This window comes from Neomonachus schauinslandi, chromosome 10, assembly GCF_002201575.2.
Source record: "Neomonachus schauinslandi chromosome 10, ASM220157v2, whole genome shotgun sequence".
NCBI classification, from domain to species: Eukaryota; Metazoa; Chordata; class Mammalia; order Carnivora; family Phocidae; genus Neomonachus; species Neomonachus schauinslandi.
This window is the reverse complement of record NC_058412.1, coordinates 1,910,800-1,935,526: the sequence shown is the minus strand read 5'-3', so window position 1 is coordinate 1,935,526 and position 24,727 is coordinate 1,910,800. Positions and strand designations below refer to the sequence as shown.

Genomic DNA, 24,727 nt, shown 5'->3' with positions numbered 1-24,727 from the left:
GAGCTGCAACACCACATCCCGTTTCTGCCACTCACTCCCAGGTGACCTTGGGCAAGCGTTGTGGCCTGTCCAAGCCTCCGTGTCCTCGTCTGGAAAGTCGGGACCGGTTTCCACATCTATAAAGTAGGGCAGTGTCACAGTGGACGTCCCGTGGGGGCGGCCTGCCCCACAGTGCCTGGTGTGTGGCAAGCGGTCCACACGAGCCAGATGGACAGATGGCTGGGTGGGTGGGCGGAGGGAGGAAGACAGGAGTGGAAGGGTGGACTGACGGAGGGAGGGAGGGATGGGTGCATGAAGAGAGTGGTGGGGACACACAGTCTGAAAGGGGATTAGGAGTGAGGGTCAGGTCAACAGGACCCTGGTGCAAAGGCCAGAGGTACAGAGGAGGGAAACGGAGGTACCGAAGAGCAGCCTCTGTGCACTTCCTAATTAAATCATCCCTCAGAGCCGGCAGGTAAGGGTCACGCTCGACACAGGAAGACACATGTCATCATGACAGTGCTTCCAGGTTTTTAAGCCTTTGTTATTCTTCATAAAAGACGTCTCCCTCGCTAATCAACTGTAATTAGATCTCTCCCTCCAACGGATCACCAGCGTCTAGTTGGCGTGACAAAACCCTCTGCTATATTCTCGTCCATCTTGGTGAGAAAATTTAAATCCGCACTCACGACCTTTCCTGTTTCGCGTGTGGAGCCGAGGTCAAGCCCACGGTTGTGGGTGCAGGATACACCTTCTCCTCTGCAAAGAGAGCTTAGGTTTTGGTGCAGCCAAGGGGGAAAAGCCCTTTTAGTTCTGTTCTTCCTACAAATAGAGTCTGTTTGAGATAAGCTAAAAATAAACTTAAAACGACCTCAAATTCCCTCACCAGTGCTGGTACCTAATGCCCTGTGAGCATTTTCTGAAGACAGGAAGGCTCTGGCTTCCAGGAGGCTGGGGAATAGTCCCTGGTGGGGTGTGGGAGCCGCTAGGCCCACCGGGGTCTGTAGCCACACTCAGGGGCCGGGGACATCCACCCCTGTGACCTGGGACAGCTTGGGACGGGGGGGTGGCAGGACCCACCTCTGCCTTCTGCAGACCCCTGTCCACACACACCTCGGCAGGTGTGTGCTGGCCACATCCCCATTCCCCGTCAGTTTGCTCTTCCTCCCCTTTTCCTTCCACACCCTGAGGGCAGCGGTGTGCTGGGGCTCTCCCGCTGAGCCTGCTCCCCCACAGCTCCGTCATTTCTGATGCCTCGCCCTGAGCCCCGGGAGACAGTAGCAGCCCCGGGCCTTCCATTCACGCCTGAAGACAGGCCAGAGCTCTGGGTGTTGTCCGTGCTCTTCAGGTGGCACTTAATTTTCATGGCCCGGCGGGGTGGGTTCTTGAATAGCTCCATCTCCTGAGAGAGTTACAGGAGAGAAGCCAGGCTCAAAGGGACGAGGTCACGTGTCTGGTCACTTGGCAGCAGAGCTGAGGCTCCAGCTCAGGGGGTTCGTGTTCAAAGCTGGGGCTGCAGTTTCCAGCGTGAGAGAGGCAAAGGACATTCCCACATTCCTGGGGGTGGGAAGGGGCTTGCGGCAGAGCCCGTGGCTGTGCAGAGCCTGGCCGGGAGCAGAGGGGCTCGGGCAGTGGTCACGGCTGCTGTGGAAGCACGCGGCCCCTGCCCGGCAGTCTGGGAGCTCGAGCACATCGGCGGGACTTGCTTGTACGGGATGCTTTGTATCTCTTACGCTCTGAAAGCCACGACCTGCCATGGCTTCACCTCGCCGCTCTCCTTCCGAGGAGGTGAGAAGCGGCACTTAGATTTCTCAGCCGCTCCTCCGTTATCTTCGGGCAAGTCGGGCACCTCATCAGCTCCGGGCCTCGGCTGCAGGGAGTGCCGCTTTCTTCTTTGGAAACCTTATGGCCACGTGCACTGCTCACCACAGTGCGAGGCCGCATTTTGTTCATTAGAGTTGTGTTCCTTTGTCTGTGTCCGGGTGTTGGTTACATCTCTGAAGAGAAGTTCGTGGGGTGGCTTTAATCGTTCCTTCTGGGGTGGGAAGCACTGACTGGTTCTCTTTAACGTTGAAACCAGATCACTGTGTGCCGAGTACTCTGGAGTTCTTGCTGAGCTCTGTCTCCATGCTGCCAGGGAACCAAGACACACGACTGGTTAACAGTAGAGCATACACCGTGCTGGCTGCCCTGAGCAGCATCCTGATGCTGATGGCGAGGTCTCCTTCGGGGTGTCATTAAGGGGGCTGGGGCATGGAGTCTGCATTGCCTGGGCAGATCATGCCCCAGAGTGAGCCCAGGCGTCGAAGCAGGAGGCAGGTCCTGTTCCTGCCCCACTGGCTGTGTGACCCAGGGTGAGTCGCCCACCCTCTCTGGGTCTTAGATTTCCTGGCTGTGAAGTCAGGGGGCTCGACTGGCCCGTCGTGGAGCTGCTGGGATTCACTCGTGGTCTCCCCTCTCCCCTGGTTGGCACTTGGGTCTCTTATCTGTCTCTCTCTGACAGGGGACCACAAAGGTGGCTGCTTCCCGTGGCCCCCACACGTCAGGGCGGTGTCTGTGAGGATGTCAGGGACCTGGAAGCCTGGAGCCCCGCAGGTCTCTCATGTGACTGTGGTGCAGGCGTAGGCAGCTGGGTCTCATCCGAGGACTCGCCTGGGGAGGGGGGTTGCCCCAAGCTCCGGACGAGGTTGTGGCAGGACGTGGTTGGCCCGTGGGCCTGGGCTCCTTGCTTCCCTGCACGTGGGCCTCTGAGTGTGGCAGCCAGCTTCACCGAAGCCAGTGAGATGGGAGAACCTCAGATAGTGTAATCGCAGGACAGCCCGCAGCACAGAGGGGGCTGCTGTTTGATGGCCGACACCCAGGGGAGGGGTCCTGTAGGCCTGAGGACCGGGGTGCTGCCTGCCCGCCACGGGCTGTCCTACCTCCTGCCCTCGTGCCACTGGGTTGACCTTCCACGGGCTCTGCCTCCTCCACCTGCTTTTCCTGTCTGACACCCAGCACCACCCCCAGTCCAGTGGGGTTCTGTTTCCCGTCTCTGCCTCATTTACGCAGGGATCCCTCACTGCTGTCTTCTGCTGATTCACGTTCTGTGCAGCGCCCAAAACCTCACGATCCCTTTCTCTGGCTGCTCCAGCCGGACCAGCTCTGTTTTCTCTAGCGCGTCTGGACCTCCCTTGTTATCTCTCACCGTGGCCTGGCCACAGGTTGGCTGCTGTTGATTTGCGGTTACTAAATCTATGGCCTCGGTGTCTTCATCTGTGAAATGGGTCTGTTAGCATGTATATCACGTGCCTGCAGTGATTCCGCTGGGACAGGACCGCACAGTAGCTGATGACTGGTTGGTGTTGCCGGCAGAGTTGAGTGCTGCCTCTTGTGGGGCATGCTCACCTGGCAGCAGGTGGGTGTGGTGTGGGCCGGGCACCGACCCCCCGCCAGCTTCCCCCTCCGCTGGACTCAGTGTGGCTGGGGCCACTCCATGTACTTGCTCATGGCTGCACGGCTGCTTGCTGGTTGGTCGGCGGTCTTTAGTTACAAACTTGCTTCCACAAGCTGGCACCCGGGAGACTGGTTCTGCCGTGTGGGCTCCGGGAGCAGACAGCGCTTGTCTCCAGGGAGTCCTGATGCGGTCAGGAGGGACACGGGTGCCGAGAGCTTGGTGACAAGGCTCACCGGTCCTCCCTGTTGGTTCTCCGCCAGCCTCGCGGAGAAGTCGCTCCGTCAAACGTACGTGACCTGTCTTCTGAAGGTGCGACCTTATGTTTTTATCTTTCTGAAGAGTTTTGATGAATCTTCTTGTTTAATAGAAGATTAATTAGGGCACTGAGTGCTGATAAGTTTGAAAATATATCCAACCCTTTCATATTCCCTGATCTTACTTAATTCCATCTTCAGAAAACTGAAATTGCACCTGTAGAAAGTTTGTTTGACTTAATTTTTTTCCGTAACAGGAAATTATGAAAACATTTCTTAGCTGATACTGTGTATGTGGAGGTTAAAACGAGTTAGAACAGTCAGGGCCAAGCATGAGCTCACCGCACATTTCTAACATACATTTTAGAGCTGTTTTTAGCATCTGAGGTCATGTTGCTCCTCTGGAAAGTATGCTGGTCGCTGCGCTTGGGACAGTTTGTCTTCACCTCCTGCCCGATGCGCTTGCTCACTGCCCTTGTGTGGCTCAGGGTCTGGGTCCCTGTCATGAATTACCTGCCGGCAGTTCTCTTTCCTCCGTGGCTTGGTGGTGGTGGCTCTGGCGTGGTGGGTCCCCTGTGGGCTCCGTGTGGGACCACCTACCACAGACCCTCATGCCTCGCGCTCTCCATGGGCCCCAGTGCCCGGGTCGCTGAGATAGCTGGGGAGGAAGAGAGGGCAGAGCCACATCCTTCATCAGCACAGCGTCGCTCCCGGCACGGTGACTGCGCAGTCTGCGTGTTCTTGTTACCCCACCCAGTTGGCTGCTGCCAACTGGTCCTGCTGGATCTTGACAGGCTGAGTCAGGCCACATCCCTCCCTGGGAATTTCGTGATGAGTCTCAGGGTCAGCTTGGTCTTCTGTGGGTGTTTGTGGGGCGTCAGGCCCTGGTGCTCTGGGTGCCCCTGCCCCTGCCTGGGGGCCGTGAGGACGCTGGTCTGGAGGGTGCCAGTGAAGCTCCCGAGTGGGTGTGGACAGGTGTAGGAGCGAGGTGTGGGGGGCCCTGTTGTCGGAGTCCCCAGTGCACATGGTTCCTGACATCGCCCTGAGAGCCTGTGGGGCGCTGGCTCACCAGCAGCCCCCTTCTCTATTCCCCCGGCCACTCTGCCCCGTGACCACTTGCCTGACCTCAGCTCTTCTCACCACTGCAGGACTGGCCTCAGGCCCTGTCCTCTAGTCTGTCCCATGCTGCTGCCCACGGTGGCTCTCGTGGCCCGCCAAGATCTCACGGCAACCGTGTCAGCCTGGCGTTCATGGGCACCGGCGGCTTTCATGCTTGACCCTGCTGAGCTCAGCCTGGGAAGGCCCTCTGTTCTCCCGTCCTGTTGTGTGTCTCGCCTCTGCCTCTGTCCCCGGCCGCTGTGCCTTCCATTTCTGACTTTCCACATCCTCGGCACACCACGGCCTTCCTGCATGATAGGCCACGTCAGTAAGGCAGGAAAATGGGTATTTTTTGGAGAAAGATTTTCTGGGACAAGTCGAGCCAGGAAACCTTGAGAGAAGGGGGAAGTGCCTCCTGTGTGGGGCAGGGGAGTGCGTCCCGGGTGGGCGGCCATCGCTGCAGTGCTTCCTAGAATGAGGGGGTTGCTTGGAGAAGGCCATCTTACAGAGGTGTCCTCCATCACGTTCCTTAGCTGGGCCGGTCTCCCCGGGGAGGAAACGGGTGCTCTCCCCCAAGTTTCTCCTCGAATCCCCTTGCACTGCCGACACACTCTATAGGGCTACCCCAGACCTGTCTGTTTTGGGTCTGGGGGCTCACCCTGACCCCTGCTGCAGGGGCCCCGATACAGCACTGAGATGGCTGCAGAACCCAGGGCAGTCACAGGGGATGCTCACTGCTCCCTGTGACTCCCTCAAACCTCCCTCAGGCCCCGCCCAGGGCTCCTTCGAAGAATGAGGCTGGTGTTCAAGGTAACATGAATGAGGTGATGCCCCCAGGGGATGGATGGCACAGAGCTCTCCCTGCCTTTAGCAGTCACCATGCAGGCAGAGTCAACCCCAGATCAGAAGAACGATGTGGCCAGTGTGATACGTCTTTGTGCATCAAGTGCCACGTGGTCCAGTGGGCGTGTGGGCAGGGACACGTGTGGCAGGAAGCTCTTTCCCCACTCAACAGCTGGGAGCCCCTCATCTCTCAGGACGTGGAAGTGCTGGCCCAGAGACAGCTCCAGTGGGTCTCACGAGGTCTTGGCCAAACCTCTGGGGAAAGGAGCTGGAGGCCTGCGATTGGGAGGCTGGGTCCTGAGACCAGCATCTGTCTGGGCACTACGATGGGAGGCTGGGCCTTGAGACCAGCATCTGACCGGGCACCGCGAGTGGGAGGCTGAGTCCTGAGACCAGCATCTGTCCGGGCACGTGTACCCCCCTGGCCCATGTGTGCCTTTGGGCAAAGCCAGGTGTTTGAGGTGTTGGGTGGTGCTGCCCTCAGGTTTGAGCCGATGATCCAGGCACAGCCTAGCAAGTCCTGTTTCATACAGGGCCTATTAATATGCTTTCTATTTTTTGCTGTGCTCAGTTTGATAGTTTTTTTCCAAATAAGGTTCAAACAGTTTTGCCTTTTAAGGGAAGGAAACAAAGACAGAGTTTTTAAATTATTTTCAGTAATTATTTTCAATAATATCTTGTGAATACAGGATGTGCTCTTAAGTTTTCAGAAAAAGGTTCACATTACTGTTTTTTTCTTCTTCCCTTGAAACCCCATCAAATTCGCAGCTGGCCAGTTCGGCATCCCTGGAGGGGAAGGGGCAGCTGAAGTTCACCTCGGGACGGTGGAGTCCTCACCACACCGGCACCCAGGTGGCCACTGCGAACGACACGGCCATCCGAGGGTGGGACACGCGGAGCATGAGGTCAGTGACGGCGCGACCCCGCGGATGCACCCCTCTCCATCCGCTTGGGGGCAGCTCCGAGTCAGAGGTACCCGGGGCCCCCCGGCTTGTCTGTCTTGGCCTCGTTTTTCCGCAGGAAGGCATGCATCTCGTTTTGTTTCTCGGCCCCGGCTTGAGCTCGCGGCCCCGTGGCAAGGGGTCGGCGGCATTCCTCACTGGCTTGTTTACCCTTCCGTGTGGCTGTCCCTTGAGTGAGTGCTGGCCGTTGGTAGTGAAAATCAGGAGTGGGTTTCGAAACACCTCACCCAGGAGAGGGGGACCGCCGGACGCTCGGTCGCTGGGATTGGCGAGCACAGGTGGGCAGGTGCAGCCCCACGTGAAGTTTGTGGACTTGCCTGTGACAGTTTCTGGCCCTTTAAGATCCGCCCCTCTCGGGGAAGCACGGTTTGTCCTGTAAGTCATTATGCTCAGCAGCCAGCACTTCTAATGGAACAAATAAGAGCGATTTTTCTGCTCCAGGTGTGGTTTGATAGGCAAAGGAGTGATGGTGTGCACATCCGTTGCTGTGGCAACGGCAGCTGTGCAATTGCTCTTAAGATACAGTTTACCCCTCAGCACGCCGTAATTTATCACCGAGCTGCAGAGACGGACGTCACCAAGTAACGTCTGCTGCCTTCAAGGGGGGGCACAACTTTAAATTTAGGTCTGCGGCCCCTCTGAAAACTCAGCGGCTAATAATCAGTCGCACTTCCTCAGGGTGTGTGCGTCTGCACGAGGGCTGTGTGGTTTTGCTGCCCGAAGCTGGGAGCGGGGGGCGCCGAGCCCGAGGAACGTGCCGCCGGAGAGCCATTTCTGCGAGTCCAGGCCATCTTTCCCTGTGTTTGCATTGTGCTTTAAAGAATGTGAGGAATTTCAGTATCTCAAGACAGGACGTTACAGCCCCCACACAAAGACAGCAGACGTGGCTCTGGGTGGCGGCACCTTCCTTTGCCCGGTTCTGTCCCCCGGGTGATTCCTTGCTGACTGTTATTTCTCCTTTTGCAAACGGCTTTGGTTTTTATTTAGCCAGGGTGCTTTTAATGCTGCTTCTGGAACGTGTTGTGCTTTCGTGTTGAAATCACTGCCCCCAGGGCATGGAGAACACCCTCGGCTGGTGCCCGTGGCGTGTGTGACTATCCGCCCAGCGCCCCACGACCTGCCAGGGCTTTAGTTTTGTACAGTTGCCTGTTTCACTTGGAAGGTCTTCCTTCCGGTTTGGGGTGTCTTCTTTTAGGAAAAGATAAGGATATTGGAAAAGTGCAGGATATAAAAACCATTTCAAGATATAAAGTGGTTTAGGGTCAGGAAGTCCGGCGTGGGAGACGATGGAAGGGAGTGAGTTTACTCACCTCAAGGGTGGAGGGACGTGCACTCGGCATGATTGTCAGATGCGTAGGGTGATTATAGGTGGCCGGGAAGCCTGGGGAGAGGGAGTGCTTGTAGGGGAGGCTGAGTCACACCCCGGGAGGAAATGCACAGAGCAGCAGTGGCCTCGCCCCCTTGACCGGGTGTAGCCGTTGTCCAGCCTCACTGGATGACCTGCCCCTCTGTTTGGGTTTCTGACATTAGAAGGACGTGATTGACCGAGCGTTCTCATTTCACACCCTTTGAGGAGCCGCTTGGAGCAGTGGAGGTCAAGGGTTCATATATGTGTGTGCACATGTGTGGTGCACGCATGTCTGTGTGTACGTGTGCCTCGTGCGCACGTGTGTGTGCAGATGTGTGCTTCCGTGCGTGTGTGTGCACGTGTGCGTATGAGCACACACACCCTAAACAGCTGAGTGACTGATCGTAAAACTGCCCTGTGTCTCCGCATTGCACTGGGCCATGGTGGAGATGTGTTGGCACTGCGAGGGGCTGAGAACGGATGCAGGACAGCCCAGCCATGACACACACTGTCCCCTTCATGGTTTGTATTGCTTTTCTAGTTTTCTCTTCCCTCCCTCTGTCTGTGTCTTCCGACTCCACCAGCATTGTCCTCGCAGCCTGCTGCTGACCGTTTGCTTTTCTCTCTCCATGTCCTTCTGGAGCTGGGTCAGCTCTCCTGCCTCTGTCCCCGCTCCTTGTGCTGTCACACTCCTGCTGACTTGCTCTCTTCTCAAGGGGCCAGGTCACGTTTGGGACAGTTAGGAGCCAGCATCGCCTCCACAGCTGCGGGATCACAGACGTGCTGCCAGAGAAGCCTCGGCCTGGGCCCCCCGGGAGAGGCACTGAGTGGGGAATCACCAGGCCCCCTGGCACCTGAGCTGTCCCATCGCACGGGGGAGCCCCAGCTTGCATGGCCGTGGCGGGTCCACTGGTCCCCCAAGGCCGGCACTTGATGGGGAATAGGAGACGGGGCCAGTCTGCAGCATGGAGTCGTCATGACCCGCTTCCTGTCCCATGTGCTCCCCTCGCTTTCTCCCCAGCCAGATATACTGCATAGAGAATGCCCACGGGCAGCTGGTGCGGGACCTGGACTTCAACCCCAACAAGCAGTACTACCTAGCCAGCTGTGGGGACGACTGCAAGGTGAAGTTCTGGGACACCCGAAATGTCACCGAGCCCGTGAAGACCCTGGAGGAACACTCCCACTGGTACTGCCTTCTCTGCATGCTGGGTCAGGGGAGGGGGGTTTGTAATTTATTTTGCTAATTCCTTTCCCATTTGGAAAGGCACAAACCAGCTTAGTTTGTGCTGCTGTGAATCATTCAATCAACCCGGCTTTATTTTTCCTAAAGAAACACTAATTCCAAATCCGAATGTTTGTGATTTATAAACATAGGAAAAGAAGAAAAACATTGCATTCTGTGTTCTCCTGAAATAGTGCCAGTTCATATATGCAAAAACAGCGTGCACAGATGTTCACGCTGCCCTAATGCCCATCAGTAAGGATGGGTTAGGTCTGTCTGTGATGCCCGTGAAGTGGGGACGGTGCTGTGGGTGAGGAGGAGACTAGCTCTGTGTGAGGGGTGGACAGTGCCCAAGAGCAGTTGGGTTTAGTGTTACTGCCTGCCAGGTATTTAGTGCTAAAGTAGGTGAGAGATCCATTCCAGACTAGTGTGCCTGGTATAAGCTAACTTCTATTCCAGTGAGGCATGTGTGTGTATTTGGATGTGTACGTGTACGCTTGTGTGTGTGATTGCTTGTGCGCACATGTCCTTGTGAGGGTGTGCATGTGCTTGTGTGTGTGATTGCTTGTTTGCACGTGTGCTCGTTAGGGTGTATGTGCGCTTGTGTGTGATCGTGTTCCTCTGCGCACGTGTGCTCGTGAGGGTGTGCGCGCGCTTGTGTGTGTGATTGCTTGTTTGCACGTGTGCTTGTGAGGGTGTGTGCATGTTTGCACATGGGCGTGCACCTCTTCATGTTTGCATACGTGCACTTGTGTGTGTGTTTTTGCTGCTTGTGTATGTGGAAGAAACGTCTAGAAACTACTGCCAGGAGTCGTTGTTTAGGCCACAGTGGGCACATTCCAGGAGAGTTGACTTTTTCTGGTCTGTGTTCCTAAGTTCTTTGAATTACTTACTAGAAGTCATGTTTCTGCAGTCAGGACATTTATTTTTTCTTTTTTTAAAAATTTAAATTCAATTAATTAACATATAATGTATTATTGGTTTTGGAGGTAGAGATTGCAATCAGGACATTTAAAAACCTGGCATGCTAGAGTACAGTTTTGCCAGATTCCGGAAGGTGCCGTGGTGGCCGCCGTCCTCCCAGACCCCGTGTGTGGGCTGCCGGCTCTCCGCTCGGCTCACTGAGCTCCCTGCGAGTGTATGCCCCGGGCCCCGCGGCCGCTGCTCGTGGACCTTGCCCTGGGGTTTGGCTCCCTTGCCAGGTCATCCGTAATCTGTACTTTGTAGTTGTTGTGTAGTTGTTGCCGTTAGGACGTAGGAAGCCTGGCTGGCAGGGTGAGCCGCAAGCCCTCCTTTCCCTCCGAGGTTTGTGCTTCCATTTGGCCTCGTCTCGGCTGGCCGGGACTTAGGAGAAGGTTGTAGAGAGACACGCAGTAAGCCTGGTCCTTTGCTGGGAACTTCTCATGTCAGACCATGTGGTCTGCGATCCACGGCCCGGCGACCCCGCTCTTACCCCATCCAGGAAGGTCCGAGTAGAGCTAGAACTGCCTGCTTGCCTCCCAGGGTATGGAGCATCCGCTACAACCACTCTCACGACCAGCTTGTCCTCACGGGCAGCAGCGACAGCAGGGTCATCCTGTCCAACATGGTGTCCATCTCCTCCGAGCCCTTCGGCCACCTGGTGGACGACGATGACCTGAGTGACCAGGAGGAGCGCCGTCCAGAGGAGAAGTAAGGGCGCACTCTCTCGGTGGTGTGGGGGCTCCCTTCTCCCAGACCCACCCCCCCCCACCGCAGTCGAGGTGGCTCACGTCAGGCGCGTCCGCGTGTGTGGTCGGGGTGGCCTCCGCCACTGCTGGCCCCGGGCTCACGGTTCTGCAGGACATTGGTACCCGCCATGTGGGCCTGGGGGTCGGGTTAGGTCAGCTCACGCCATCTTGTGTGGGTTCTGAAACGTGGACTGGCTCATGTCTGTCCGCTTTCTTGCTGAGCACCATACGGGGGACTTTAAAGACTGTCACTAGTCTTTAAACGTTTGCTCGGGTAGTCATGAGAACTTGCTAGCCCCTGTGGGCGACAGATTGTTGTCGGTGTCCTCTTCTCAGGCTTGGGTTTGAGATGTGCGGTCCAGTCATTGGCCAGTGGCCCTCACTGTGGCGGGGTGCAGACTCCAGGCCGGCACCATCAGCCCCAAACCCGGGTGTTCCCCGGCCCTCTTGCCCCGAGGTTCCATAGGGAACGTGGGAAACCTTGGGGGCGTCTCAGCAGTCGTGCCTCTTGGTTGTGAATTCGCCCATCCTAATTGCATCTGTTCAGGGGCTAGCTCTTCAAACCAGGGCTCATGCCCCCAAGAACAGTGGGGTTCTTGGGGGCCCGGGACTTGTGCGGGTCCCACTCCTGGTTGGTGCAGAGCAGGGGCGCCCCGGTCCGGGGCTCGCATCGGAGCCCCCGGCTGCGAGCAGAATGCACCTGCAGCTTCTGTGGGCGGGAGAGAGAAGTCGGGAGAGCCCGTGTTCTCTGTCAGTGACGTGGACTCTAAAAGGGGACATTTCTTGTGTTTCGAGTACACTTTTTCTCGTGTGGGGGAGCTGCATGCCGAGGCTCACGGCTGCTGGATCCCAGGGAGGGCAGTCTGGAGTAAGCCCCAGTTGAGTGATCGGTCGAGCCCGACGGTACAGCCAGGGGTTGCCCTTCTGATCGAGGTTCTTTACTGTCCTGCTGTCCGAATTCTCCCTGCATATGCCTGAGCTTGGCCTAACTTCACTTTTGAGAACAGATCTCAGTGTTGGGGCCTTTTCCACAGCTGTCTGTTTTCTGTTCAAGCACGTGGATGCACAGTTTGGAAACATGGTCCTGGTGGTTTTGGTGCAGTGACCTCCCGACCGTGGTGCCGTGGGCTTTGGCGCTCCTCACCGGCCGCTCTGCACGCAGCCTCGCGGGGGCACAGCTGGTGCCCATGTGGCTCACGGGTGGGAAGCCCGGCTGATGCAGCGACATCGACATTGGTGTCCCCACAGTCCTGCTCCCATGCTCTGTCCATGTGACTTAGCAAACTCAGGAGAACAGAATCCCCAAGAGGATTTTCATGCGGCATTGGTAACAAAGCCCCAGTTGGGCATGGCTGGTCCGCGTCACAGGAAGTGGATGGACCCAGAGCACTGGAGGCCAGGGTGGGACCCAGAGGGCGGGTGTCTCGTTGGGGAGAAGAGCATCCTCGGAGAGTCTAGGAGCGCAGAGTGTAGGAATGGGAAGAAAAGTGCCAGAGGAGCCCATGCCCTTGGGGTGGGCTTGGGGTGTGGCCGCTCAGAGTGGACGGCGCGTGATGTCCTGTCCCAGTCGACAGGCAAGTTCTGTGCTCTCCTGGCTCACGTGGTGTCACACGGGTGGCGCCATCGGGTCAGGGTTCCTGGAGAAGGAGAGCGGTCGCTCCGGTTTGAAGGGAGGTGACACGGGAGCCCTGGCGGAGCGCGCCGTGAAGCCTGAAGCCCGGACCAGGGGCCCCTTCCTGCCTAGCCAGTGGAGCCTGCGTGCCCCGGGCCAGCTCTACACCCCTGCGCAGGGCACGGCCACGCTGGCCGCCCCCAGGGTCCTTTCTGCTTCTCGTCACCCTTTCCTCAGCCCTCATGGGTGTTTGCGGTCACCGCCCCTGAACCTCGGGGCCCCTGGCAGACTCGCAGGCACCTGCTGGTCCCCAGCCCGAGAAAACAAGGTGTCACCCCGGTGGTAGCGTGGCTTCTCCTACGCCGCTGCAGGACCCCGCTCCTCACGGCCGTGTGAGGGTATGTGCGGCCCAGGCCTGGCTGCTGTCAGTCTTCCCATCTCGCAGATGAGAGGAGCGAGGCCCTGGCCGCCGGCCCCATGCAGGATGCCCCACCGCCTGGCTCATGCGTGTCTCTGGTGCCTTGCAGGAGCCAGGAGCCCCCACAGGACAGCGTCATCGCGACCTACGAGGAGCATGAGGACAGCGTGTATGCCGTGGACTGGTCCTCTGCTGACCCCTGGCTCTTCGCCTCCCTGAGTTACGACGGGAGGCTCGTCATCAACAGGGTGCCCCGGGCGCTGAAATACCACATACTGCTGTAGCCCCATCCTGATCCGTCTTTGGCAGGTTCTCGAAAACGTGCGGCTCTTTGGAGGTAGTTTTCCAGATAGACCCATGTCTGGGAGAACCAGCGTTGCCTGCCTCTCTGGCGGGCCTTCGTACATGACGAGGGAGCTTCTGCCAGCAGCCGCTGAGCCTGCCTGAAGTCTTCCTCACTGACCACGGGAATGGCGTCCTCACCGGGGCGTGAGCCGTCCTGCTGTGGATGGCTGTCTGCCTGGTCTCTGTCAGGGTGTTGGGAGTTCCATTAAAAAAACCAAAAAGAACAAAAAAACCCCACTTTGTTTCCATAATATTAACTCATTTTTCTCTTGAGATTAAAAATAAAATAAGCAAGGCTACACAGGCTCCTGGCTCGTTCCTTCAGGAACTCTGCCCCACGTGGCCTTGTCGCCTGGTCTCTGTTATGGTCTCTGTCCTGCCCCGAAGGAAGGCCGATGGGCGGAGGGGCCACCGCACCCCTGCATCCAGGCCCAGGCTGTGTGCGGGCCTGACTGTCTGTGTGCGGACCATGGCATCTGGGCGACTGGCCTGGGCGCTCACCATGACAGTGACCAGGTGTCTCCCGTCGGCCCCGGGCACCCGGTCATGGGCGCTGCTCTCTACTGGGTCCTGTTCACATGACGCCGATGGCATTGGAGGTGCGACTCCTCGTCCCTGGAAGCCGCACAGACGCCCTGGGTCAGTGCACACTCGCACTTGTGAAATGCCTTGCATGGTACTGACCCCCGCTCCTTGGTGATCCTGAACACAGAGCATGTGGGCTCTTGCCCGGTCCTCCTCTGTGGGCCCAGGGGGAGAGGAGGATAGGTGGAGCCCAGGGGAGGGTAGGACAGGTGGGCCTGGGGCGGGGAGGAAGATGTGTTTGTCGAGAACTCACCGCGTGCCTCCCATGTGCCAGGCTGCAGGCATGGCAGAGAGCAAGGCACAGGTCAGGGCCTACCTGGAGTCTACACTGCTGCCGGGCAAGCCCTGTCCGCCAGCAGGTTGTGTATCTGTTCTGTTGGAGTAGAGACGTGGGCCTGAGGCCTGGGGAGTACAGAGCAGGGCTGAGGAAGTGCTGTTGGGAGCAGGAACGGGATGGGGGGATCTGATCCTGAACGAAGGGCCTGTCTGAGAAGGTGACTGTGGGAGAGCTGCGGCAAAGGGAGAGTGTATGCAAAGGCCCTGGGGTGCGGTGGGCCTGGCCCGACCGGGAGCACAAGAAGGCTGGTAAGATGAGTGGCGGGAGAGGGCAGCGGGAGGCCCAGGACCTGGGGACAGAAGCCGTGGAGCAGAGGCAGGGGCTGGTGGCTTGGAACCACGGTGGAGGCTTTGCCTCTGCTTTTGTTACTGTTTGTTGCTTTGGTGACAGTCTGAATTTAGTGCATGCAGAGATTCCCGGTCTGTGTACGGAACAGTTCATCACCCCCAAATCCCTGCTGCTCCTTGGTGGCCTCCCCTCCTGCAGCCCAGCCCTGGCAGCCTCAGTCTCTCGGAGGGCGTCCTGAGCAAGCAACCGAGGCGGGCACTTTCACTCAGCACAATGCCCGTCGATTCGTCGATTCTTCCAGTCGCTGTGCGTGTTGTCTCCAGTGCAGGTGGCCACGAGCGGGGCCGCTGTGCGTCTTTGCGTCTGGGTGTTTGTGTAAACATCAATTTTCGTTTTCCTAGGCAGGCCTTGGCACACTATACCTGCAGTCCAAATCCCCACCACCACCTGCTTTTGTCAATAAAGTTTTATTGGCACATGGCCATCCGTTCATGTACGTATGGTCCTGGGTGCTTTGCACGGTGGGGGAGCTCAGCAGCTGCAGCAGGGACTGTGTGGTCGCCAAGCCGGGCACGTTTACCCTCTGACCTTGCCCAAGAGAGTGCGCCAACCCCTGCCTTAGCGTCCACTTGCAAGTGCGCTGATGGGCGTTGGCTGCTTGTTCTGTCCGCCACGCCCGCTGGCCCCTGCACCCGCGGCCTCTCCCAGGTGTGTGGCGGTGGCTGGTGGTGGCTCTCACTTGTGCTTCCCGGGCGGCTAATGCCGAGGAACGATTGCGTACATACTTACCATCTATCTGCGTGTCCTTTTGGTGAAGCTCATTTTTTTTTTAGAGAGGGAGAGACAGAGTGCATGAGCAGGAGAAGGAAGAGGGAATCTTTTTTTTTTTTTTTAAGATTTTATTTATTTATTTTAGAGAGGGGGAGGGACGGAGAGGGAGGGAGAAAGAATCCCAAGCAGGTGGCTCCACACCCAGCACAGAGCCTGACATGGGACTGGATCTCACGACCCTGAGATCGTGTCCCGGGCCGTCATGGAGAGTGCGATGCACCCCAGCCCACTTTTTTTTTAGTTAAATTGACCGTTAATTGTGTGTTTAAGGACTAGAGATTGAGAGCTCTCCTGTGCTCTGAGGGCAGGTCCTTTGTCTGGCACATGATGGGCAGGCACCTCCTCCCGGCTTTTAGCTTTCCGTTCTCTTTGCTGCCTGCTGAGCCCAGGCTTCGGGTTTGGTTGAGATCCAGCTCACCCTTCCTTTTTTCTGAAAGTTCCCTAGTTTTACATTTTACATTTGGATCTGATTCTTTTAAATAAGGTGTGAGGTTCTGCTTGCGGGTTTTTGTCCCGCAGAGATCTCCGAGTCTTTGGGCCCCTCTGTTAGGAGACCTTCTGCACTGACTTGCTTTGCTCCGTGTCTGACATCAGCTGGCCCCACGCGTGTGGGGCGCTTTCTGGACTGTCTGGTGGCACGAGTCTCGGTGTCTGTCACCAGGGATTTCCGAAACCACCTGACGGATGCTTTCACGGGCTCTTCCCTCTCTGACTCCTTCTCAGTGCTGTCCGGGCCACTGGCGCTCCCCTCCTCAGTGCCGTGGCCATCGGACTGGGGCTTTGCTTCCCCTGCTCTTCTGCACCCCTCCAGGCCTGGGCCCGTGGCGGCAGGACACAGCTGCAGCCGGTGACCCTGCCGGGGACCACACCCTCTGGGCCATCAGAGAGGAAGGGCCCCTTCCCCAGTCTCGGCTTCTGTGGGCCCCTGTGGCTGCTGCTGTCCTTGCTGCCCCCACAAAATCACCAGGGGCGGGGGTTGGGATGTGAGGAAACAAGCCTCTGTTTCCCTAAAATGACAGGAGATGCTCCACTGTGTGAAGTTCTTCAGCCAGAACTGAAAGGCCACACTGCGTCCAGCAGGGGGCGCTGGGGGAGGAATGAGTGAAAAGGCTCACGGCTACGTCGGTTGTCCTGGGGCTGCCTCTCCCTGCACCTGGGCTGCTTGCTGCAGGTGCACCGTGGACATGCAGGTGGCAGCAGCCAAGGGCTGCTGAGAGGCCAGCAGACAGCGGAGATGCCAGAGGCGGGTGGTTTGGGGATGGGTCTGCAGGTGGGGCTGTGGAATCTGCTGACAGACGAGAAGTAGGTAGGAGGCAAGGAGAGGAACTGGGGAGGGCCCAGCTCTTGGTCAGAGCGACTAGGATGGTTGCAGGGTGGGGGGTCAGGGAGGCGAGCAGCCGGGTTTGGGCTGTGAGTTTGAGACGCCTGTGAGGCAGCCCAGTGGCCACATCAACCAGTATATTTGGATATTTGAGCTGAGCTCCAGGGGGAGGTCCGGGCTGGGTGCGTGGGGAGAGGAGTCTGTTTTCCTCGTCGAGGTGGCACAGGGAGCCCCAGGCCGAGCACCGCGGGGTCAGTGCTGGGAAGATCAGGGCTGAGCCCCAGCATGAAGCCATGGGGGCAGAGGCCTGCAGGGGAGAGAGCAGGGGCGCATGGGGGAGGTACCAGTGACCTGGTGCGTGGGGTGTTCTGGAAGCCAAGGGAAGCGAGGGTTTAGGAGGGGACCCGTCCGCCATCAGGTGTCACCTGGGCTCTCGGGGGCAGAGCATATCAGCCTGGCAGAGTGGGGGTCGCTGGCGTACACGAGCCGCCGAGTCTGGAATGGGCCTCAGCCATAGTCGTCTCTGGGGAGAATACCAGTCAATGCCCCAAAGCTGATCATCTGTCTCAAGATAAAGTACTTGGTGGATACATGGATGGATACTTGAAATACCACTTAGGATACACCTGAGTTTTCGTGAAATTTGTGAAATAAATGCAAGCTCCTACTTACTTTCAGGTGCTGGAGCCACAGCTGGGCCCGTTGCAGAGATGGAGCGGGTTCTCACGCATGGTGCCGTGGTGCAGAGAGAAAGCAGTACCTACGAGTCGAGGCAGATTCCATTCCCTCTGGTCCCGGGTGGACATGTGCCTCCTTAGCTTCCGTGCTGTCCTCTTCTGTAACACCAGAACTCGGAGGGGCTCGCAGCTCGTCCCCGACCCCATGCGGTGCCACCGTTCTGCACCTCACGGTCCCAGGAAAGGCGAGAGGACTGTGACGCGTTGGTGTTCACAGAGCCTGGCGGCTTCCCAGGGACGCGGCCCGCAGGCTGATCTGAAATGCTGCCCCGTGTGTGACCGCACTTAGCGGCTGTTCCGTCAGTCGGGCAGTCCATCCACTGACCATCCGTCCCCGTGCTCCGAGCCCAGCCTGCCTGTCCAGCCGCGTCCCACCTCTCTGCAGTAAGGGGTGCTCTGAGTGAACACCGCTGGCCCCGTCTGCTTCAGGCGACACGGCCTCTTCTTCAGACATGCTTTTCCTCCTCCACCTGGCACAATGCTGCTCATTCTCGGAAAACAGGCTCCCAGGTCCCCTCCTCTGGAGACTTCCCCCACTGACCGCAGAGGCAGGCCTGCATGGCTCCTTGGAGCCTTCTCAGGAGGGAGCCAAGTGCCCTGTTCCTGCCGACGTCGGGCTCCCCTGCCCATGCTTGGGTGGCGGGCGGGCTCACAGACGTGCGTGTTGGATCCGCAGTTCTTGGCTTGGTGCTCCCAGCCGCCGGCAGCCCCTGGCAGTGCGGGGAAGCTGGGCTCCCCACGCCCTTCTCACACGCCTCTGCCCGGCGTGTGTCGCAAGAGTCATGGTACCACGGCAGGCTGTGCGGCCTCATCGGTCCAGCCCTGCACGCTTGTGCCCAGCGCCGGGGACGGAGAGGAGGGGCCCAGCGGGGTGCGGCCCCTGCCTCCAGCCACACGTGGGCACACGCAAGGGCTGGGCTGGGGCCACGCGGCTCCCCAGGCTGCACTGGACATCCGGTGAGGGGAGCACGATGCTCCTGCCGGGAGAGGGTCTGCGGTGGCTCGGTCCCAGGGAGGCTAGCAAGCAAGCAGAGACGTGAAAGCGGTGGCAGCCGAAGAAGCCGGTGCTGGTTGTCGTAAGGGGGCTGCTCTGCAGAAGTGGGGTGCGGGTGGGGAGGGCAAGGCAGGGGCACCCCTCCTGGCGGGCTGTGGGTGGGCAGGTGGTGTGGGCAACGGCGCCCTGGTCGATGTATCACGTCGGCTGGAAGGAGGTGCAGCAGCCCCTTCCTGCGCTCTTGCCCCTTTGCGGACTGGAAAGCATTTTCTCAAGTGTCCCTGCCGGGGCCCCTGCGCTCCGCCCAGCAAGCAGAGGCACCCCATCCCACATGTGCGGGGGGGGTGGGTCGGCAGCACCGCTGCATCCAAGGCCTCGCGGCAGCTGCCATCCCACCGAGCGGGCATCCCTGGCGGGACCCAGACCTGCCCCCACATCTTGTTCGGGGTGCCTGTCACGTAGCCCCGATAGGCTGAGCTCAGTCCTAGGGTTCTCCCTCGGCTCAGACCTGGCTTCCAGCTACAGCGTGTGGGGTCCTTGTGTGTTTGCCTGGGGGCTGCAAGCACCCACCATGGGAGGGGCCCTGGTCCCCCTTCCTTCGGGCCACTGGGCCTGGGCTCAGCCACGGGCGGGGCCCTGTTGTCACGCGGGGTGTGCACACAGCGCAGCGCCCCGCCCACAAACACACAGGTTTCCTGGAGCTGCTGACGTGGGTCCTCCAGAGGAGAGTGACGGGCACAGCACACACAGGAGCCTCGGGGCCGCCTGCACCACAGGCTGTGTGGAGCTGGGAGTCATGGGGGCTCTGAGCAGGGGCGTCAACCCCACCCAGGCGGGAGGGTGAGGGGCAGGAAGCGTCTCTGTTCCCCTCAAAACCCCCGAGTCCTAGGATGAGGGCCGGTCGAGGAAGGGCACAGACCGCCTTTGAGCCGAGGGGCTGGGGAGGCCCTGGGGCGGTTTCAGGCACTAACTGGGGCGGCATGGGGCTCATGGATGCAGAGACGAGCAGGCGGCGCGCGGCCAGGCCACTCTGCCCCAAGGAGGGCAGGTTGCAGGCTGTCCCACTGCAGGCGGCTTCCTTCTGTCCACACACACAGAAGTGGACGTGATGCGATTCCTCCGGATCTCAGACGAAGCCAGCGAGCTTTCCCTGCGTCTCGCTGCATTCTGGATGTGCTCTCTCTGGAGCCGGCGTGACCCCCGGGGCCGCAGGAGGGAGGGTCGAGGGACAGCTGACCCTGGTGCCGTGGGGGCAAGCGTGCACAAGCTGCAGATACCACCCAGAACTTTCTGGGCTCCTGTACTTCCAGGAGGAAATCCGCAGATTCGTGGCAACTTGGCTTCTGTGCCTCTTGTAAACCCTTCAGCGAACCAGACGAGTTCACCGACCTCTTCACTCTGCCGCCGGTGACGGAGATGGGCCCCAAGGCAGGGTGACTATTCAGTCTCCTGAAGACCCCCCGCCCCCAGCATCATCGCGTGTGGGGAGCCCTCCAGGCAGAAGGTGGAGCCTGGCTGAGCCCCACGGCTAGGGTGGGCGAGAGGGTGGTGTGTGCAGGGCCCGCGGGCTCCCTCGGCTGCCATCCTTGGGCCTTGCAGGTGTGGAGGTGCAGAAGCTCTGTCCCCAGGAGGCGGTGGGGGGTGGGGGTGGGGGTGGAGGCCTGGCTGCAGGGTGCCCGGAAGGGATGGTGCCGGAGCCAGGCAGGGTGCGAGCCCAAGCAGCGAGGAGCAGGGGTGCCCCTGGGGGTACGCTTGGTGGCTCCCACAGCCCCGGGGATGGAGGGGCCTCTAACCGCGTGGGGCGAGAGGAGGATGGATCTTCATCTGTGGCTGCAGTCGCCTGTGGTGGGGATCGTGGTTCAGTGTCAGGCACAGTGATCTTGGCCTGCCCTCCAGGCCCTCGGGGTGGCAGCTGGGGCCCTGAACTGTGACTCGATCTCCCGTGGTGGGGCTGATAAGGAAACTCTGTGTCCTAAGATGGCCGACCGAGCCAGCGAGAGAGTCCCAGTCCTTGCCCCAGGGCTCTTCCGGGTTCTTCTCCCTGCTCGGCTTCCCACGAGCACCAATCCGGGTTCCTCGCCCCGCCCCGCTTCGCGCACGCGCCCAAAGTGCCCAGTGTGCGGAAGTAGAAGGGTATAAATTGCCCCCTTTGTTTGTGCTCGGGGCTCAGACCTTTGGAGACCACTCTCCTCTGAGCCTGCCAGCGTTATATAAACCTCCTGTCCTCCAAGATCTCCGGGTGCCGCTTGGTTCTTCCATCCGGCGATCCAGTCCAAGTTCCGTAACATTTGGTTCCCTGACCGGGAAACCCAACCACGCTGGCCCATTGTTGCCACCAGTATGGGGGCAACGGGGGTGGTGACGGAACAGGGATCATAACAGAGAAGGCGCGACCTGCCTAATTTTCGGCAGTCTCCTGCCCTGGTCGCCTCAGGCCAGCCCCGCTCCACTGTTACTGCTGGACTCCAGGAGACTTGGCAGATGAGGACCTGGTCCCGACGTCGGATTCCGGTAAGGCCTGGGGCCCCAGGACCCAGACAGGCCCGCCCGTCGTCAGGGTGGAAGGGGAGACTGAACACCTTCCAGAGACCTCTTAGAGGTCTCCCAGGTAGGGATTCCCAGGGAGGGAATGTAATAACTTCTGGAGTGTGAATGTGTGAGTGAATGTGCGGTCCAACCTGACTTGCTCAAGCAGACTGATTCTGTGACTCCACGGGCAGCCACCCTTAAGGTCCCCAGAAGCCTGCGGAGTCTGAGTGGGCTTGTCTGCGATTCCATGGTGAACAGCATACAGTCTATGGTGGCATCGGAATAGTTTCCGAGTCACAGTGCTGAGATTGCTACAGCTAAGCCTCACCTAAGCTCTTCGGGACATGGCCAGACGGGCATCTGATTGGTGTTCTCACCCCAGGAGGCAACCCCTGCCTTGTCTGTCTCTGCACCACCGCACACAGGGACATTACCATGGGGTCAGGGCAGAGTAAACCTACAGTTCTAGAGACGATGATCACAAATTTCAAGAAGGGGTTTTTGGGAGACTATGGAGTCAGGATGAACCCCAGCAAGTTGAGAACCCCATGTGAATTGAAATGGCCCACTTTAGATGTCAGGTGGCCTTCAGAAGGGACATTGGATGTCCCAGCGATTAGTCGAGTATGGTGAGTTGTAACAGGAGAACCAGGACACCCTGGCCAGTTTCCATACATTGACTCCTGGCTAGGAATTCCTCAGACCCTTCCCCCCTGGGTGCAGTTTGCTTGCATCAGGCACGGACAGGCCAGGGTCTTAATCGCCTCATCCAAGCGACCTAAAGGAAATCAGCAAAAGCCCCGGTCTCCACAAATCCTAGCCAGAGATCCCGAGGATGAACCAACCCTGCCCCCACCGTAAGTATCCACGAGACCGCCTACTCCTGGCCCTTCAGCTCTAGACATTCCACCACCATTGGTTTCACCGGCGCCCCAATGCCCAGAGGATCCATTGCCACCCCGAGGCCCAGAGGATCCACTTTTTCCAGGACCAGCAGCCAGGCTGCCCCCTAGGCCAGGCACAAGCGCCCTCCAAATGCCAGTACGAGAGACTCGGGAACCCGAGAGGCATGATGAAGATGGGACGGTCCAACCTGGCCATTCCATGATGTATTATTAGCCCTTCTCCACCACCGACCTCAACTGGAAATATAACACCCCATCCTACTCTGAGAAACCACAGGCTGTGGTAGACCTCATGGAATCCCTCTTCCAGACTCATCGGCCGACCTGGGAAGACTGCCAAGTTACTCCGCACCCTGTTTAACACAGAAGAGAGGAAAGGAGAATAACACAGTGACACTGAGGTCGTGGTCTGTTGGCTGAGGCTGTAACAAGCCCACCCAGATTCAGGTGAGAATAATGAAAGGTGCACGGCAGTACCTGGAAGAGCACGCACCAGCGGGAGTCATCGACCCTGCTGCCTGGGCTAATACGGCCACACCCGAAGAGCGCCCAGCATGGGACAGGCCCACATCCACTGATACCAGGAGGCCGTCCTCCGGGGAACCTGGGCAGGAGCTAAGAAACCCATGAACATGACTAAGGTATCCTCGGTCACTCAATAACCAGGGGAGTCCCCCAGGGACTACTACGAAAGACTATATGAAGCCTACAGGATATACACTCCATTTGACCCGAGGCACAGGAAAGCCAACAGATGGTAAACACCACCTTTGTGGCTGAGGCCACCCCAGACATCAGAAGAAAACTTCAGAAACTAGAGGGTTTTGCCAGGATGAACATCACCCAACTAATAGAGATTGCCAATAAGGTCTACATGAACAGGGAGGTCGCAGCCAAATGGGAAGCCGACAAAAAGATGAAAAAGAAAGTCAGCCTCCTTGCCGCCACCCTGAAAGAAAAGGCCAACACAAAGATAGGGAGACCGCAACCACCAAAAGGGGGGAAGCCCAGAACCCCCTTGGCAAGGGATCAATATGCCTACTGTAAAGAGAGGGCATTGGAGAAACGAATGTCCCAACCGGGGAAAGGCTCAGAAGCCCAGCCGCTACAAGGAAGAACCCGAGAGGAGGACCTCATAGGCCTTGCGGGAATGGACTCAGACTGAGGGGGCCTGGGCTCTTTCCTCCTTGGCCCCCATGAGCCCACGGTCAAAATGAAGGTGGGGGCCAACCAGTGACTTTACGGTTGATATTGGGGCCCAGCACTCTTGTCACCTCCCCAGTGACACCTTTCAGCAAAAGAGCAAAAGGACTGTGACCATCCTCGGGGCCACCGGGACGCGGGCGATACAACAGCCCTTTTGCCGGGCTCGCCAGTGTGAACTCAGGGGCTCTCATCTGTGTGATTTCGCTCAGCTTGGGAGTCGGACTCTACACTGTTGCCCTTCCTGACTGGACGTTCCCCCAGAGGCTTGCTATTGTCATTGCTTATTGGATGACCCTAGGGTGTATTACTGCACTTAACTTGTCCATGGGTTTCATCTGCTGACGTGTTAGCCTCGATGGCTCCCTCTACCTAAGGTCACAGATCCCACTTTTACTGGCCCTCTGCTGTCTACTCCTGAGTGCATTTCACCATGGTTTCCCTGGCCCCAGTCAGTCCCGGTCTTCTGCTACCTGGTGTGCGGTTCCTCCTCACTGCCTCTAGCTTGCCCGGCCCAGCACGGGGGGCAAACTCTCGTATCACTGTTACTGGCAAATGGCGTTTCCATCTTATCCCCCTCAATCCCACGCCAGCGCCCCCCCACTGACTTCTTCCACCTGGGATGGGCACACGCCAAAGGTTGACCTCCATTGTGATGGATGCCAGCTTCTTTATACCTCCTGGGAACCTCATAGACGGTGTTTCTACCATGGCCCTCACTCAGGTTACTGGCTGGTAGATATCTACATCTGTGGGGGCCCTACGCCTCAACAGTCCAACACCTGCCCTCAGTTCTGCTCACAAGCCTGGGGATGTGGGTCATGGGTAGCGACTTGGCCAGGAATGGAACGATGGTTCAACAGGTGGTGGAGACTCGAACAGCAGAGTGGCATCCGATTTCCTTGTCATGCAATGCCACCCCATCCTCTTGCTCTAACAATCACTGTATACCGCTCACCCTCGCAGTCTCAGCACCCAGTGCCACCTCATGGGCTACAGGAATCATTCTCCTGTTGGGCCAGTATCACCCTATGGACCGACCCCATGGCCAAGTTTATGATTAAGTTGATGTTCACTCCAAGCCTTACAGTCAACCTCCAGAGTCAGACAGAAAATAACTCGCCCTGGCGCATCCCCGGGTCCCCCATCCACACGCAGCAAGCGTCTATAGCGCAACTGTTAGGTATGATTAACACCTCCCACCAAGCGCTTAACCACTCGAATCCACCCCTAACGTCTGACTGCTGGATCTGTATGAAGCCCGGTCCCGTCCAATACCTAGGTGTCATCCTCAACCAGTCCACCGTGTCACCTCCCACCTCGGCACCGGGGACCTCAGATTATCCCTTTCTGGCTCCGGTACCGCCGTATGGAAACTCTTCCTCTCCCATCATGGGCCACAGTCGGGTCTGTGTGCCTAACAACACTTCTGGCCTGTGATCAAGGTGTATACATCTGCATCACCCTGTATGATCAGTCATGCATGTTTGTCAGTCTCTTACCTGATCTCTCAGTCCTCCCCAGGAGCGATGCCCCACTCATATGGAGACCCCCTAGCCGCCCTCAACGCTCCCCCGTGGCCTCCCTGCAGGCCAACCCTGGCCCTCCTGTGCATCCCCGGCCCTCCCGTGCATTCCGGCCCTTGGGTGGATTCCAGCCCTCCCGTGCATCCCCGCCCCCCGGTGCATCCCAGCAGGGATGCCTGCCAGCACCCTAGTTATTGAGGACCAGGTGTGGCCAATAATTCCTGGTTCTTTCCGCACATGCC

The 24,727-nt window shown here is 58.5% G+C and overlaps 1 protein-coding gene across 1 annotated transcript in view; it reads left to right on the top strand.

Annotated features, from left to right (window-relative positions):
* EIPR1 (EARP complex and GARP complex interacting protein 1) overlaps positions 1-13,216 on the top strand; it is a 141,519-nt gene extending 128,303 nt beyond the window's left edge. The window contains 4 exon segments of the mRNA XM_044918650.1: positions 6,379-6,519; positions 8,946-9,109; positions 10,649-10,816; positions 12,994-13,216. Coding sequence (XP_044774585.1) covers positions 6,379-6,519; positions 8,946-9,109; positions 10,649-10,816; positions 12,994-13,168 — 648 coding nt within the window. The 3' untranslated portion in view covers positions 13,169-13,216.
* The last annotated feature ends 11,511 nt before the right edge of the window (positions 13,217-24,727 follow it).